This window comes from Rhinoraja longicauda, chromosome 13 (genome assembly GCF_053455715.1).
Source record: "Rhinoraja longicauda isolate Sanriku21f chromosome 13, sRhiLon1.1, whole genome shotgun sequence".
Classification (NCBI taxonomy): domain Eukaryota; kingdom Metazoa; phylum Chordata; class Chondrichthyes; order Rajiformes; family Arhynchobatidae; genus Rhinoraja; species Rhinoraja longicauda.
In genome coordinates this window covers 41,441,640-41,459,907 of record NC_135965.1, presented here as the reverse complement: position 1 = coordinate 41,459,907, position 18,268 = coordinate 41,441,640, and the positions used below count along the sequence as shown (strand labels likewise).

Genomic DNA, 18,268 nt, shown 5'->3' with positions numbered 1-18,268 from the left:
ACCGCGGGATAGTTTAAAGTTTAAAGACTAAAGTCTGATAAAGGGTTATTACTCTGAACTATTAACTTTCTTTCTCCAAAGAGGCAACCAGATTTACTGCGTATTGTTTGTTACTTTTCAGCATAATTTTGTCTATTCAGTTAAATTCTGGGGCATCCATTAGCACCTCACTTTCCTGATCAAGGTCCCCGACAATAGCTGGTAATTGTTCAGATCTGAAATATATATGCAGACTTTTGAAACTTAGCAATCGCTCTGTTCCAAGTTAATATGATTTCAAAACATAATTATATTTTATGTCTCAAAAATACAATGTTCTAATCTTAACCCTTTTACCCTTCACCCACAATATTTTCCAATCAGGAATTAATTGGGCTCTTGGCACAGTCTTGTGAAATTAAAAATGTATCATTTTAACACCAAGTTTTATATCATGGGAATTTTTAGTCTTTTTCGGGCCGCACAGTGGTGCAGCTGGTAGAGCTGCTGCCTAACAGCGCCAGAGACCTGGGTTCAGTCCAGACCTTGGATGCTGTCGGTGTGGAGTTTGCAAGTTCTCCCTGTGACCGCATGCGTTTCCGCCCACATTCCAAAGACTTGCGGGTTTGTAAGTCAATTTGCATTTGCAAATTACCCCTGGCGTGTAGGTAAGAAAATAACTGCAGATGCTGGTACAAATCGAAGGTATTTATTCACAAAATGCTGGAGTAACTCAGCAGGTCAGGCAGCATCTCAGGAGAGAAGGAATGGGTGACGTTTCGGGTCGAGACCCTTCTTCTGAAGAAGGGTCTCGACCCGAAACGTCACCCATTCCTTCTCTCCTGGGATGCTGCCTGACCTGCTGAGTTACTCCAGCATTTTGTGAATAAATACCTGGCGTGTAGGTAGTGGAGCATAGAACTAGTGTGAACGGGTGAACAAAGGTCGGGTGCAGACACGTTGGGCCAAAGGGCCTGCTTCCATGCGGTCTCTCTGAATTAAACTAAACTCAAAGCACTGTTGTTGAATGTCGCCGCACTCCTCTAAATGAGGGATGTTGAAATTCAGACTTCTTATTGTACTTCTGAAGTGCATCCCAATTTCCTTCACCAAAGAACCATAATGCATAAAGAATCATTCATTTGTTATAGTTGGCTGAGGGGTTCCTCTGCAGAAAATAATACGATCTTTAGTATACAATCATAAATGTCATTAACTCAAATACACCACTACACCTGAAATCAAGTGTTAGTGGGGAAATGGATAGTGATGTGATTTGGAACAGCAGTTTTTCATTTCTGCTTGCATCTAATCTAATTGATGAAATGGAAATGGTAATTTATTTCCCATCTCAAAGGGTCTTAAGTGAAATGAATTGCTGCAATCTCAGAGTAGTTTCTGCTGGACATGGCTACTTGTAATTCTAATATGTTCTGAATTTGCATTCTGCTAAAACCACAGAGAAAATGGAAGAGGGATAAAGTGCAAGTTAGAAAGGGAAATGGTATCAATTGAATCATTCGACTACAGTATTTGACGAGATTTTGATTTTAAATTTAAAATATAATAAATGCAGAAATTTAGCAAATTTAGCTAATCAATTGAAGCTGGGCCAATTTTCGAACCATTGCCTGAACGAACACTCCCTAGCAGCTGGATTCAAAATTAACAACTGTGGGAGAAGAGCACAAAATGCTGTGGGAACTCAGCGGATCAGGCAACAACTGGGGAGGAGATGAATGGGTGACATTTTCAGGAACCTTTCCAGACTGATATGGGAGAAAACTGCCTCCAGCCTCAGAAGTAAAATCCAAGTGAACAGTTGGGTGGAAATGTTCTTATTTTTCATGGAGTTTTAGAATGCCAATTTAACATTCCACATACCAGGCTTGGCTTATATTTGTGTAAATTCAGAGATTGACAGATTATTGATTAGTAAGGGTATCGGGGGTTATCGGGCAAAGGCAGGGGAATGGGGGTGAGAGGGAAAGATAGATCAGCCATGATTGAATGGTGGAATAGACTTGATGGGCCGAATGGCCTAATTCTGGTCCGAGAACTTATCAACTTACGACATGAGAGGCAAATGGATGAAAACTTTAAAGATCCTAAGAGATTTTGATAACTTAGATGTGGAGAGGATGTTTTCACTCATGGGGGATCTAGAACTAGGGGCCATGGTTCAAAAATAAGGGATTGTCCATTTAAAATAGCAATCGGGCAAATGTTTTTCCTTACAGGGTCGCGAATCTTTGAAACCTAAGACATAACTTTAAGGCAGAGTTGTTACATTTTCTGTAAGTAAGGTGGTGAAAGGTTACTGCTGATGGATGAGACCAGGGGATTGGGGTACAATCTAATTAGTCAGAATCTTATTAAATTAATCTTGAAGACCTGACTGGTCTACACTTGCTCCTCATTAGTATGTACATGAAAACTTAGGTACTTACAATAATTTAAGAGGGGCCTTGCCCTTGTATCAAGACATTTTACTAAATAAACAAATGAGAAATTAGTTATTGAAAAAAAATATGGAACCAAATCATTAAATGTTGATATTTTAAAAAGTGTCCTCACCTCTATTAAGATAAGGCCCTGCTTACTTGCCTTTGGCTACAGGTTATTTGTGGCTGTTTTGGCTATTTTGTTAAATTGGAAAGTCTATCCACCACATCTATCCTGGGAGATATGTCTTGAGCTTTGGTCTTCCAGAGGTCTGGCCAATAATGTAAACCCTCAGAGCTCATAGGCCAAAAAATTAAGGAGAAAAAATATATTTAAGTGCCACATTCCATCTGTTTTCCTGCAGTATCAAATATCATCTCATCTCATCCTTTCAAATCTGGTTCAACTAACATTTTATTTAGCTGCAACATGTCATGCCAACTTTTATACTCAATGCCTTGACTAATGAAGGTAAGCATGCCTTCTGCCTTTTCTACCACCCTATTGAATGAATGAATGAATGAATGAATAAGTTTATTGGCCAAGTAGGAATATACAAGGAATGTGCCTTGGTGCTCCGCTCACAAATGACAACACAAACATACAGTTAACAATTAAGAATAAAGCATAAACACATCAAAACAATAAGGATACACCATTACGTTCTAAACATGTGGGTGAAAATAAACCAGAGCAAAAAAGAGACTACCAGACTTTGGTTATTGAATAGAACTATCACTCGTGGGGAAAAAAGCTGTTTTTATGTGGCTGCTTTGACAGTCCGGAATCGTCCTCCAGAGGGAAGTGCTTTGAAGAGTTTGTGGCCAGGGTGAGAGGGGTCAGAGATGATCTTGCCCGCTTGCTTTCTGGCCCTTGCAGTGTACAGTTCGTCAAAGGGGGAAAGGTTGCAGCCAACAACCTTCTCAGCTGTGTGAACGATCCGTTGCAGCCTCCGGATGTCGTGCTTGGTGGCTGAGCCAAACCAGACCATGATGGAGAAGGTGAGGATGGACTCAATGATAGCAGTATAGAATTGGACCATCATTGCCTGTGGCAGATTGTGTTCCTTCAGTTGCCACAGGAAGTACATCCTCTGTTGGGCCTTTTTGACTGTGGAGTCGATGGTGGCCCCCCATTTAAGGTCCCTGGAGATGATGGTTCCAAGGAACTTAAATGACTCCACAGATGTGACTATGGTGTTGTTGATGGTGAGTGGGGGGAGGGGAGGGGGATCTCTTCGAAAGTCTATTGACTTATTCTGCCATGATCTGAGAGCTTTGGTCTAGCACCTCAAAATTCCATTGTACATCAATGTTCCTAAGGATCTTGCCATGAACTCCTAAAATTCACACTTGTCTAGATTAAACTCCACCTGGCACCTCTCTACCAAAATTTCCAACTGACCTATGTCCTGTTTTACCCTTTAACAACCTTTCTCCCGGTCCACAACTCTGCCAATGTATGTGTTGTCTGCAAACCTGCTAAGCAGAGCTGTTACCGAGCCAAGTTGTGATGCATCCCAATTGAATGCTTTCTGAAGTTCATCTCCAGATATTGGTAAGAGTCGTTGGAGACATTTACTTAACCATCTCCACTTCAGCACCATTGATGTTGACTGGGTCATGTACTGCAACTCATTTCCTGAAGTCAATAACTAACTCCTTCATTATGCTCACATTGTGGGAGGGTTTATTGTCTTGACGCCATATTACTAAGCTCCATCAATAGGTTCATTAAATCATGTGCTATCCTGATCTGGAAATATATCTTCATTCATCATCATTCATTTATCATCATTCAACCGATTAGGTACAATCCATGCAAAGAGAAATATAGAGTTAACATTTCAGGTCAAAGGCCCTTCATTGCAATATTTGGTAATATTTATTAAGCAGATGAATTTAACTTAAAGCTGGAAAAGATTATCAATGCAGCTTAACATTGGAAAATCAAAGCTGTTCTTTAGAAGTTGTAATATTTAATGCTGCTTAAGACTAAATAATAACCTTTGGACTATATTGATGTGTTAAAGCTCTAAAGGATGCCGGCTCCTTAGTGTATTCAAAAGTGTGGAATATTTTACAGGAAAAAAATAAGCTCTTGTAATATCTTGAAGAGATTAGGTTTTATACGACCAGAATTAGATTGTAAAATGGGAGTAGTGCGATTCATCTCCTTTATCAATTATTTCAGCTTATTTTCAAATTGGAAAGTGAATTTCCGAGTCAAAGGCAATATATTCTGCGAGAGACGGCGAGCACCATGTTTATACACTGCATGATATACAGATCGCAGTCACTGACGTCGGCGCTGCAAACAAACAGAGCTATGCAATATTAAACAGGCCAATCTGGCATCTCACATTTACCGCCCACTTTTCCATTCTCGCGTCTCAGTAAATACGCTGAAGTTAGCGTGGATCCTGAATAAATTGCATACAAATAGATATTCGTGCTGGGTCAGTTTATTCTGAGGAGATCAAATCGAAAGACCTTCACTAGAACCCCGAAGTCCTCGGGAAATATGAATAATTGAAGATTTGAGGTTGAGAAAAGAAACATTTTGGGATTTATGAATGTATTGTATAACATCTTAAAATTAAAAGTGACAAGTAAAAGCAATAGGAACCGGCCTCACATGTTGTGCCTGCATTCCTAACAAGCTTGTTTTTATTTTCTACAGACGGTCGGGTTATCGAAGAAATACATCAAATTTGTAAATACCAAAGTCAGGCCAGCAATACTGAGCGTCACATTACACTTTTATTCACAAAATGCTGGAGTAACTCAGCAGGTCAGGCAGCATCTCGGGAGAGAAGGAACGGGTGACGTTTTATTCACATTCCTTCTCTCCTGAGATGCTGCCTGACCTGCTGAGTTACTCCAGCATTTTGTGAATAAAAACCTTCGATTTGTACCAGCATCTGCAGTTATCTTCTTATGTCACATTACACTTGTCGTTTGGTTAAACTTACAAACCAGTGTCGACTGCAAACTGAAACCACCTGAACTCGCCAATAAATTATTGAAGAGGTTTTGTGTCTGGTTACCAGAACCTATTGATCACCGGTTGATAAATGTGACCTCCCCGCGTGTGGCTGTCTGATTCACAGACAGGAGTGAGTGTTGAGTGTTTTGCTCAGTGTGAACAGATCCAGGCGCAGCCCCGGGGGGAGACTCGCCAGTGTGCGACCGTGAGTTTTCAGCACCATGGACAGTAACAAGCGCCTCAAGCAAATCATCAAAGAAATGCGCTCTGACATGAAGAAACTCGAGTCAGAAAACAAAGCCCTCCGAGTGAAGTTAAGCCAGAACGGGAAGCGAGCTGAAACGCTGGATGAGGCCACTATTAACGCGTTGCACCAGCAGCTGAGATCCGAGAAGGCTTTAACTCACCCTAACCTGCGCAGGAACATCTCCGCGCCCGTTCTCGAAGGAGAAGCCAGAGGTAATTAGTTCAAGGAAATCAGGGAAGGTTTCATTTTCCCCTGACTCTCAGTCTGAAGAAGGGTCTCGACCCGAAACGTCACCCATTCCTTTTGTCCAGAGATGCTCTCTGGCCCGCTGAGTTACTCCAGCTTTTTGTGTCTATCTTCAGGAAATACTTCGTCTCTTTTGCTCGTCCGTCTGTGATTTTGGTGGTATTTATCTCTCCTCATTAGTGATGCCATGACCCAGCATCACCTAACACAAACAATGAAGCCCAATTAGGCCATTTGGTCTCATCTTATCAGATATACCGCCTTTGTTCGACCCATCCCTCCCCATCTTCTCTGCAACCTTATTGTCATTACTTTTCTTTCTTTCCCAGATCTGATGAAGTTTCCTCAACTTTAAATACCAGCCATGTTTCTCTTTGGTAAGGGTGTCAGGGGTTATAGGGTGAAGGCAGGAGAATGGGGGTTGAGAGGGAAAGATAGATCAGCCATGATTGAATGGCTGGGTAGACTTGATGGGCCAAATGGTCTAATTTTACTCCCCAAACCCTTTGAACGATATGCTGCCTGACTTGCTGAGTGCTTCCAGCGTTTTCTGATTGTATTTCAGATGTCCAGCACCTGCAGTGTTTCTGATTTTTAATACAGTTAATGTCTGATGTTTACTCTTTATTGGCATTATCAGCACATTCAAAATATTAAATTGATTAATTGAGATTCTTCCACCTTGACCAGCTTTGCGGTTTTATAATAAAATCATATGAAGAATCGGCCCGCTGAAACAAAAATAAATGATGTTAACAAAAGACATGATTTATGTCACACCAGAACTCATTCTGGCACTTCACAAATTCTTAGTGCAGTTACCCTTATTCTGGAAACACAAGAGACTGCAGATGCTGCAATCTGGAACAAAAGCAGAGTGTTGGAAGAACTCAGCGGGTCAACAGTATCTGTGGAGACACATGGGTGGTTGGCATCTTGAGTCATGACTCCACATCAGGACTTTTATTCTGTTGTCCACCATCTGTAATATTCTATATAATTATGACACTGGCAAATATTATTAAAATGTTTTCCTGGAATTCTCCACAAACTCATATTCCAATGTGAAGTAAAGTGGTCAATTTTGGATTCAACTGTATTAAAATGATGTGTATTATGAGCCTGGAGTTGTTTAAAGTCTAGCATACAAGACAATAGTGTCCCATTCATTCTACTTTAAGAGGTTTACTTTCACAATGCATCTGAGGGGTTATTAACCATTAGTAAATTGTTATTATCTTTGTATACAATAAGAGTGTTTAGCTCGCCTTCAAACAAAAGAGGAAATGCAATGATACTCAAACAGATGTGTTTCAGTCAAATAATTACATTAGATATGATGTATGTTTATTCACAGATAACACAATGACAGTGCGACGCTATTCCATATCGTCTTTACACGCCTTCACTGTTGGTAATAAACGTCATAAATCTCCAGATCAAAATCGAACCCACCAAAGGAGCAGGCAAGAGGGGCCACAATCAACGGTAGTGACTCACCCTTGCACAACGATGAAAGTGACAAAAGGCCAAGGAGTTCCTGATGAACTGTTGGAGACGAAGAGCCCTGAAGGAAAACAACCTCACGATACACCGTTACAGGGATACGTACATAAGTGCAAGTAAGCAATATAAAGTGTGCCACCTGAAATCAAAGATGTAACCAGTATTCCAAAAGTCACCCTTCAGCCTAGACTGATTTCTACCTGTAAAGTTCAGAATGAAAAATGTTAGGTGTCTATGTAATAAATCAGTAACTGATTGATTAGTGGCTCCAGAAAATATGTTATGATGATACTTTTAAAAAATGCATCTACTGTAAATATAAAACATCCACTCAATGATGTAGAGCAGAGGTCAGCTGTGACTGGTATTCGGTCTGCTAGTAGCGGGAATTTTACAGCAAAGAAAATGTTTGAGACATGCACCAGGTCTTTCAGCAGCTGTGGGGCAGGAACAATGGGGACATTTTGTGCACAATTTGCAAATGTTTCCATTATAAATTCAACCAAAATATTATGAGAAAGATAATTCCATTTTTTTGCAACTGAGGAAGAATCAGAGCAATGTACAGCACAGAAATTGGCCCTTTGGGCAGATAGTAATGCCTGTTCACTCTCATCTCTTCCCTTGGCTAACCTCTTGCTTCTAATGTACTTATAAAAGACTTTTGGATTCTCGTTAATCATAATTGTGAATCTTCTTTCAGGGCACATTTTTTGCATGACTGATTTCTTTCCTAAGTGCTCTTCTATATCTATAAACTTAAAATTACTTATTTGATACCAACCTCCTATCCTTGTCACAAGTCACACATTTACAAATTTGTATTTAAGTTAAACCCATTAATAAAAACAGAAAATTCTAGTCAGGCAGCACCTCTGGAAAGAAGCACGTTACAGTTTAAAGATCCTTTGTCAATGTTCCCATCATTTTTGATTTTTATTTCAGATTTTCAGCATCTGCAGTTTTCTGATTTTCAGTTATGTATCTCCACCTTATGTTGGATTTTCATTTTACTTTCTGCAATCTAGCCTTGAACTGTTAAGTGTATGCTGACAGGTGTTCAGGGGAGACCTCAGAAGATATATCAATGCAGAGTAGAGAAATAACAAATGTTCTCTGCAATACTATGCTCTATTCTTTGTTGTGATTAGATATATTGGTATTTTTTCAACAGGTATAAAATGAAGTCTGTGACATTTCTGTTGCCTGTGGATGTGCCTGTACCTCATTCTGAAGATCAAGACTCATCATGGTATACAGGGTATCAGAGTTGCGAACAGCTGCCTCCTATTCAAGAAATCGACTTCTGAATTATTGGAACTGCTTTACACACACGTTTGTATCAAATGATTCTGTTATTTCACAGAAAAGTTGATGGAAAGTGCATGGTGTCATTTCTAGATCTATGATCATTGTACTACAATTGTGAATTAACATGGTTCAAATATTTATTTACAGTATGCAATGAATGGAGGAAATTCAGCAAGTTCATGAATTTCTAATGTATTGAGAATTCAGAGTGAGCAAACTTTCAAAATGTGAAGACCAAAGAAATGGACGCTGTGTAAAAATGTGAACATACCCAGAATGTAATTATTTAATTCAATCACTATCCTATCCTTGTGTTACCACTTTTAGAGAACAATGGATTTGAACCACTTAACAAAGAGTTGTTATGCGATATGTGTTACTATAGTTATTATATGAAATAGGTATAATGATGATTAGACCACAGTTGGACTAAATGCACGCAGTATTCAAGGTCTTCCTGTACCTCAACATGCCTAAAAATCTTGCCATTTACTCTAGCTCTCCTACCAAGATTTTGGACCCAGTTGACCAACACGCCTCAGATCCCTTGTACCTTAACCTGCCCTACCAGCGTACAAGGGGAGCATTGTCAAAAAATGTATTGTAAACAATATGAAGGTCAAAGATATGCAAGCTGTGTAAAAATGTGAATAAGAAGCCCAGAATATAATTAACCAATTCAATCAAGGTGAATTTCTGGAATTATATATTCATTTTTCATTTAGCAACTCTGACACATTTCATAAAATAGTCTCCGTGGCATTAGAAAAATATTTCATTTTGCATCATATTTATCAAATGTGTCACTTGGTTAACCCGGTTTATTTTTTCTTCCAAAATCTGAAATCACGAATGTATTTTCTAAATGCTGGAGTGTTAACACGCACTATGTAACAGTGGGTAGATGATGGAAATTCGTTTTTTTATAAGCTGATGTTATGATGATCTTCCTAATAAGGTGGAAAAGTGGAGGGAACTTGGTTTTCAAGGGAAATTGGAAGCTTAAAAGGCAATCAAAATCTCCAAGTGTAATCTACTCCATTTCTCTGCTCTTTATGCCTGAGCCTGAGTTTGTCTTCTTTTCCGCTACTACATTCTCTTTGACAGTTGGACTGCTTCTGTTCACGGTGCTTGAGATGGGAATCTCTTCAGTCGTGGCCTTTTACAGCTATAAGCGTCTATTCCAGTTTGAGAGCACGTACACAATTCTGCATGATGTTATAATGAGACATCCTTCTCCATCGAACTGACAGCTGAATTTCCCCCCTCTTCCCTCTCTCTCCCTCTTCCCTCTCTCCCCCCTCTTCCCTCTCTCCCCCCTCCTGCCTCCAGTTACTGTTCCCGTGAAAACGAGCCGACGTTCCTGGAGCTGTACACCGAGAGAGAGAGAGAGAGTGAGAGAGAGAGGGAGAGAGGGAGAGAGGGTGAGTGAGAGAGAGAGAGAGAGGAGGAGGAGAGAGAGAGAGAGAGAGTGTGAGAGGGGGAGGGGGAGAGAGAGAGAGAGGGGGAGAGAGAGAGAGAGAGAGAGAGAGAGAGAGAGAGAGAGGGAGGGAGAGAGAGAGAGAGAGAGAGAGAGAGAGAGAGGAGGAGGAGAGAGAGAGGGAGAGAGAGAGATAGTGTGAGAGAGGGAGAGGGAGAGAGAGAGAGAGAGAGAGAGAGAGAGGGTGGGAGGGAGGAGAGAGAGAGAGAGGGAGAGAGAGGGAGGGTGAGAGGGAGGGAGGGAGGGGAGAGAGGGAGAGAGGGAGGAGAGTGAGAAGGGGAGGGAGGGAGGAGCGAGGGAGAGAGAGACAGGGGAGAGGGAGGGAGGGAGAGAGAGGGAGAGAGGGGGACGGAGCGAGGGAGGGTGAGGGAGAGCGAGAGAGGGATAGTGAGAGGGAGGGGGAGATAGAATGAGGGAGAGAGAGAGAACAAGAGAGCAGGGTGGAGGGAGCGAGAGAGAGAGTGGAACAGAGAGGGAGAGAGGGAGGAGAGAGAGGGATGGTGAGAAAGAGATAGAAAGTGGAAGAGGGGGGAGAGAGAGGGGGATTGTGAGAGAAGGAGATGGAAAGAGGGAGAGAGGGATGCTGAGAGAGGGAGGAGAGAGAGGGATGGTGAGAGAGAGGGAGGAGAGAGAGAGAGAGAGAGAGAGAGAGAAAAAGTGAGAGTGAGAGAAGGTGACAGAAAGAGGGAGAGAGAGAGAGGGATGGTGGGAGAGAGAGGAGAGAGAGAGAGATAGAGAGAGGGAGAGAGAGAGAGGGATGGTGAGAGAGAGAGAGATAGAAAGAGGGAACGAGAGGGAGAAGAGCGAGAGAGGGAGTGAAGGAGCGAGAGACAACGAACGAGAGAGAGAGAGAGAGAGAGAGAGAGAGAGAGAGAGAGAGAGAGATGTGCCCAGTTTGTGTTGAAGTGCGTGATCATTACTCGGGCCTGTTCTCGTCCTCCTTCAATAAAGGACATTTTGGAAGAAAAAAAAAAGAAAAAAAAAATCTCCAAGTGTTAAGTGAAAAGACCAGGAGAATGGAAATATTGGATTACTTTTTCATAGAGTGATAATAACTGAGAGAGTTCAGCGTCACCCATCCTTGTGATCCTCCCTTTTCGTGGGATTGAATTGAGACGTCTTTAAAATATGGAACATTGTTAATGATGCACAATCATTAATGTTTATTTTACATAATGCCTTCAGTTAAAACTGTTCAAAATTCCTAAAAATAAAATGTTAAAATTACATTGCCTTCTGACTCTGTTGTATGTGACAACCTGTGGATTTTCGAAACTTAAATATTGCGTAAAACATTATATGAACTTCACAGTGTCAGAATGTGGGCTTCGCTGAAAAATAATGCATTTTTAACTAACATTCTGAGACAATCTATCTATCTATCTATCTATCTTCTATCTATCTATCTATATCTATATCTATATCTATATCTATATCTATCTATCTATCTATCTATCTATCTATCTATCTATATAATACTAAAACTCTGCGGTCCAACATTCCGTATGTATGTATGTATATGTGTATGTACGGAAGATTACTTACAAACCCTACTCCTCCTAGACGGTACACCAAAGCGCTACGATTTTTGTACCGCCGTATTCACCATTAACCTGGGCAACTATTGTAAGTACTTTCGTTCAAATTGAAGCTACCTTTTTAAAGCTAGAGAGATATTAAAGTTTAAATTTTTCATTTCTAACCCTTTTCTTCAAGGGGCTACATTTGTTTCCAAAAGTTTCCAGAAAAGGATTTAGTTTTCAGCAAGGATTTAGTTTTCAGCTTGTGACGGCTACATTGTTTCGAAAAGCTTCCAAGAAGTCTTTTTTGTTATTGCAAGTCAAGTCAAGTCAAGTCAGTTTTATTTGTATAGCACATTTAAAAACAACCCACGTTGACCAAAGTACTGGACGGGCCCAACGGGCCCTCCCCAACGGGCACACTTGGAGAGTAAGAGTGGGGCTGGGGAAGGAGAGAATGGGGGGTGTGGGGACGGGCCCAACGGGCCCTCCCCAACGGGCACACTTGGAGAGTAAGAGTGGGGCTGGGGGAGGAGAGAATGGGGGGTGTGGGGACGGGCCCAACGGGCCCTCTTTTCTAGTATAATACTAAAACTCTGCGGTCCAACATTCCGTATGTATGTATGTATATGTGTATGTACGGAAGATTACTTACAAACCCTACTCCTCCTAGACGGTACACCAAAGCGCTACGATTTTTGTACCGCCGTATTCACCATTAACCTGGGCAACTATTGTAAGTACTTTCGTTCAAATTGAAGCTACCTTTTTAAAGCTAGAGAGATATTAAAGTTTAAATTTTTCATTTCTAACCCTTTTCTTCAAGGGGCTACATTTGTTTCCAAAAGTTTCCAGAAAAGGATTTAGTTTTCAGCAAGGATTTAGTTTTCAGCTTGTGACGGCTACATTGTTTCGAAAAGCTTCCAAGAAGTCTTTTTTGTTATTGCAAGTCAAGTCAAGTCAAGTCAAGTCACTTTTATTTGTATAGCACATTTAAAAACAACCCACGTTGACCAAAGTACTGCACATCTGATTAGGAAAAAAAAAAAAAACATCTGATTAGGAAAAAAAAAAAAACGGGCACACTTGGAGAGTAAGAGTGGGGCTGGGGGAGGAGAGAATGGGGGGTGTGGGGACGGGCCCAACGGGCCCTCCCCAACGGGCACACTTGGAGAGTAAGGGTGGGGCTGGGGGAGGAGAGAATGGGGGGTGTGGGGACGGGCCCAACGGGCCCTCTTTTCTAGTCTATATAATACTAAAACTCTGCGGTCCAACATTCCGTATGTATGTATGTATATGTGTATGTACGGAAGATTACTTACAAACCCTACTCCTCCTAGACGGTACACCAAAGCGCTACGATTTTTGTACCGCCGTATTCACCATTAACCTGGGCAACTATTGTAAGTACTTTCGTTCAAATTGAAGCTACCTTTTTAAAGCTAGAGAGATATTAAAGTTTAAATTTTCATTTCTAACCCTTTTCTTCAAGGGGCTACATTTGTTTCCAAAAGTTTACAGAAAAGGATTTAGTTTTCAGCAAGGATTTAGTTTTCAGCTTGTGACGGCGGCTACATTGTTTCGAAAAGCTTCCAAGAAGTCTTTTTTGTTATTGCAAGTCAAGTCAAGTCAAGTCAAGCCACTTTTATTTGTATAGCACATTTAAAAACAACCCACGTTGACCAAAGTACTGCACATCTGATTAGGAAAAAAACCCAAAACATCTGATTAGGAAAAAAAAAAAAAAAAGAAGGCTATAGTGGTCACTTGACATACACAGATCAGGAGGACAGAGTAAGAGTGGGGCTGGGGGAGGAGAGAATGGGGGGTGTGGGGACGGGCCCAACGGGCCCTCCCCAACGGGCACACTTGGAGAGTAAGAGTGGGGCTGGGGGAGGAGAGAATGGGGGGTGTGGGGACGGGCCCAACGGGCCCTCTTTTCCGGGCCCAACGGGCACACTTGGAGAGTAAGAGTGGGGCTGGGGGAGTGAGAATGGGGGGTGTGGGGACGGGCCCAACGGGCCCTCTTTTCTAGTATAATACTAAAACTCTGCGGTCCAACATTCCGTATGTATGTATGTATATGTGTATGTACGGAAGATTACTTACAAACCCTACTCCTCCTAGACGGTACACCAAAGCGCTACGATTTTTGTACCGCCGTATTCACCATTAACCTGGGCAACTATTGTAAGTACTTTCGTTCAAATTGAAGCTACCTTTTTAAAGCTAGAGAGATATTAAAGTTTAAATTTTCATTTCTAACCCTTTTCTTCAAGGGGCTACATTTGTTTCCAAAAGTTTACAGAAAAGGATTTAGTTTTCAGCAAGGATTTAGTTTTCAGCTTGTGACGGCGGCTACATTGTTTCGAAAAGCTTCCAAGAAGTCTTTTTTGTTATTGCAAGTCAAGTCAAGTCAAGTCAAGTCACTTTTATTTGTATAGCAAAAACAACCCACGTTGACCAAAGTACTGCACATCTGATTAGGAAAAAAACCCAAAACATCTGATTAGGAAAAAAAAAAAAAAAAGAAGGCTATAGTGGTCACTTGACATACACAGATCAGGAGGACAGAGTAAGAGTGGGGCTGGGGGAGGAGAGAATGGGGGGTGTGGGGACGGGCCCAACGGGCCCTCCCCAACGGGCACACTTGGAGAGTAAGAGTGGGGCTGGGGGAGGAGAGAATGGGGGGTGTGGGGACGGGCCCAACGGGCCCTCTTTTCCGGGCCCAACGGGCACACTTGGAGAGTAAGAGTGGGGCTGGGGGAGTGAGAATGGGGGGTGTGGGGACGGGCCCAACGGGCCCTCTTTTCTAGTATAATACTAAAACTCTGCGGTCCAACATTCCGTATGTATGTATGTATATGTGTATGTACGGAAGATTACTTACAAACCCTACTCCTCCTAGACGGTACACCAAAGCGCTACGATTTTTGTACCGCCGTATTCACCATTAACCTGGGCAACTATTGTAAGTACTTTCGTTCAAATTGAAGCTACCTTTTTAAAGCTAGAGAGATATTAAAGTTTAAATTTTTCATTTCTAACCCTTTTCTTCAAGGGGCTACATTTGTTTCCAAAAGTTTCCAGAAAAGGATTTAGTTTTCAGCAAGGATTTAGTTTTCAGCTTGTGACGGCTACATTGTTTCGAAAAGCTTCCAAGAAGTCTTTTTTGTTATTGCAAGTCAAGTCAAGTCAAGTCAGTTTTATTTGTATAGCACATTTAAAAACAACCCACGTTGACCAAAGTACTGCACATCTGATTAGGAAAAAACAAACAAACATCTGATTAGGGAAAAAAAAAAAGAATGAAGGCTATAGTGGTCACTTGACATACACAGATCAGGAGGACGGGCCCAACGGGCACACTTGGAGAGTAAGAGTGGGGCTGGGGGAGGAGAGAATGGGGGGTGTGGGGACGGGCCCAACGGGCCCTCTTTTCCGGGCCCAACGGGCACACTTGGAGAGTAAGAGTGGGGCTGGGGGAGTGAGAATGGGGGGTGTGGGGACGGGCCCAACGGGCCCTCTTTTCTAGTATAATACTAAAACTCTGCGGTCCAACATTCCGTATGTATGTATGTATATGTGTATGTACGGAAGATTACTTACAAACCCTACTCCTCCAAGACGGTACACCAAAGCGCTACGATTTTTGTACCGCCGTATTCACCATTAACCTGGGCAACTATTGTAAGTACTTTCGTTCAAATTGAAGCTACCTTTTTAAAGCTAGAGAGATATTAAAGTTTAAATTTTTCATTTCTAACCCTTTTCTTCAAGGGGCTACATTTGTTTCCAAAAGTTTCCAGAAAAGGATTTAGTTTTCAGCAAGGATTTAGTTTTCAGCTTGTGACGGCTACATTGTTTCGAAAAGCTTCCAAGAAGTCTTTTTTGTTATTGCAAGTCAAGTCAAGTCAAGTCAGTTTTATTTGTATAGCACATTTAAAAACAACCCACGTTGACCAAAGTACTGCACATCTGATTAGGAAAAAACAAACAAACATCTGATTAGGGAAAAAAAAAAAGAATGAAGGCTATAGTGGTCACTTGACATACACAGATCAGGAGGACGGGCCCAACGGGCACACTTGGAGAGTAAGAGTGGGGCTGGGGGAGGAGAGAATGGGGGGTGTGGGGACGGGCCCAACGGGCCCTCTTTTCCGGGCCCAACGGGCACACTTGGAGAGTAAGAGTGGGGCTGGGGGAGTGAGAATGGGGGGTGTGGGGACGGGCCCAACGGGCCCTCTTTTCTAGTATAATACTAAAACTCTGCGTTCGTATGTAGGGATGTATGTGTGTATGTACGGAAGTTAACTTACAAACCCTACTCCTCCAAGACGGTACACCAAAGCGCTACGATTTTTGTACCGCCGTATTCACCATTAACCTGGGCAACTATTGTAAGTACTTTCGTTCAAATTGAAGCTACCTTTTTAAAGCTAGAGAGATATTAAAGTTTAAATTTTCATTTCTAACCCTTTTCTTCAAGGGGCTACATTTGTTTCCAAAAGTTTCCAGAAAAGGATTTAGTTTTCAGCAAGGATTTAGTTTTCAGCTTGTGACGGCTACATTGTTTCGAAAAGCTTCCAAGAAGTCTTTTTTGTTATTGCAAGTCAAGTCAAGTCAAGTCAAGTCAGTTTTATTTGTATAGCACATAGTGGGGCTGGGGGAGGAGAGAATGGGGGGTGTGTGGACGGGCCCAACGGGCCCTCCCCAACGGGCACACTTGGAGAGTAAGAGTGGGGCTGGGGGAGGAGAGAATGGGGGGTGTGGGGACGGGCCCAACGGGCCCTCCCCAACGGGCACACTTGGTAAGGGTGGGGCTGGGGGAGGAGAGAATGGGGGGTGTGGGGACGGGCCCAACGGGCCCTCTTTTCTAGTCTATATAATACTAAAACTCTGCGGTCCAACATTCCGTATGTATGTATGTATATGTGTATGTACGGAAGATTACTTACAAACCCTACTCCTCCTAGACGGTACACCAAAGCGCTACGATTTTTGTACCGCCGTATTCACCATTAACCTGGGCAACTATTGTAAGTACTTTCGTTCAAATTGAAGCTACCTTTTTAAAGCTAGAGAGATATTAAAGTTTAAATTTTTCATTTCTAACCCTTTTCTTCAAGGGGCTACATTTGTTTCCAAAAGTTTCCAGAAAAGGATTTAGTTTTCAGCAAGGATTTAGTTTTCAGCTTGTGACGGCTACATTGTTTCGAAAAGCTTCCAAGAAGTCTTTTTTGTTATTGCAAGTCAAGTCAAGTCAAGTCAAGTCAGTTTTATTTGTATAGCACATAGTGGGGCTGGGGGAGGAGAGAATGGGGGGTGTGTGGACGGGCCCAACGGGCCCTCCCCAACGGGCACACTTGGAGAGTAAGAGTGGGGCTGGGGGAGGAGAGAATGGGGGGTGTGGGGACGGGCCCAACGGGCCCTCCCCAACGGGCACACTTGGTAAGGGTGGGGCTGGGGGAGGAGAGAATGGGGGGTGTGGGGACGGGCCCAACGGGCCCTCTTTTCTAGTATAATACTAAAACTCTGCGTTCGTATGTAGGGATGTATGTGTGTATGTACGGAAGTTTAACTTACAAACCCTACTCCTCCAAGACGGTACACCAAAGCGCTACGATTTTTGTACCGCCGTATTCACAATTAACCTGGGCAACTATTGTAAGTACTTTCGTTCAAATTGAAGCTACCTTTTTAAAGCTAGAGAGATATTAAAGTTTAAATTTTCATTTCTAACCCTTTTCTTCAAGGGGCTACATTTGTTTCCAAAAGTTTACAGAAAAGCATTTAGTTTTCAGCAAGGATTTAGTTTTCAGCTTGTGACGGCTACATTGTTTCGAAAAGCTTCCAAGAAGTCTTTTTTGTTATTGCAAGTCAAGTCAAGTCAAGTCAAGTCACTTTTATTTGTATAGCACATTTAAAAACAACCCACGTTGACCAAAGTACTGCACATCTGATTAGGAAAAAAAACCAAAACATCTTGGAGAGTAAGAGTGGGGCTGGGGGAGGAGAGAATGGGGGGTGTGGGGACGGGCCCAACGGGCCCTCCCCAACGGGCACACTTGGAGAGTAAGGGTGGGGCTGGGGGAGGAGAGAATGGGGGGTGTGGGGACGGGCCCAACGGGCCTCAAAAAAAAAAACCATCTGATTAGGAAAAAAAAAACAACGGGCACACTTGGAGAGTAAGAGTGGTCAAGTCAGTTTTATTTGTATAGCACATTTAAAAACAACCCACGTTGACCAAAGTGCTGCACATCTGATTAGGAAAAAAAATAAAAATAAAGCTATAGTGGTCACTTTACATAAACAGATCAGGAGGACGGGCCCAACGGGCACACTTGGAGAGTAAGAGTGGGGCTGGGGGAGGAGAGAATGGGGGGTGTGAATAGCACATTTAAAAACAACCCACGTTGACCAAAGTACTGCACATCTGATTAGGAAAAAAAAAAAAAACATCTGATTAGGAAAAAAAAAAAAACGGGCACACTTGGAGAGTAAGAGTGGGGCTGGGGAAGGAGAGAATGGGGGGTGTGGGGACGG

The 18,268-nt window shown here is 42.2% G+C and overlaps 1 protein-coding gene across 1 annotated transcript; it reads left to right on the top strand.

Annotated features, from left to right (window-relative positions):
- The first annotated feature begins 5,633 nt into the window (after positions 1-5,633).
- On the top strand, positions 5,634-8,721 carry LOC144599279 (coiled-coil domain-containing protein 195-like). Its single transcript, XM_078410058.1, has 3 exons — positions 5,634-5,871; positions 7,263-7,527; positions 8,586-8,721. Exons 1-3 carry the CDS (start codon positions 5,634-5,636, stop codon positions 8,719-8,721), a joined length of 639 nt encoding a protein of 212 aa, XP_078266184.1.
- The last annotated feature ends 9,547 nt before the right edge of the window (positions 8,722-18,268 follow it).

Coding starts and splice junctions, on each gene's coding strand:
- LOC144599279 (XM_078410058.1), top strand. CDS start 5,634: ATGGACAGTAACAAGCGCCTCAAGCAAATCATCAAAGAAATGCGCTCT. Junction 5,872..7,262: donor TCTCGAAGGAGAAGCCAGAG/GTAATTAGTTCA, acceptor GTTTATTCACAG/ATAACACAATGACAGTGCGA. Junction 7,528..8,585: donor GGATACGTACATAAGTGCAA/GTAAGCAATATA, acceptor TTTTTTCAACAG/GTATAAAATGAAGTCTGTGA.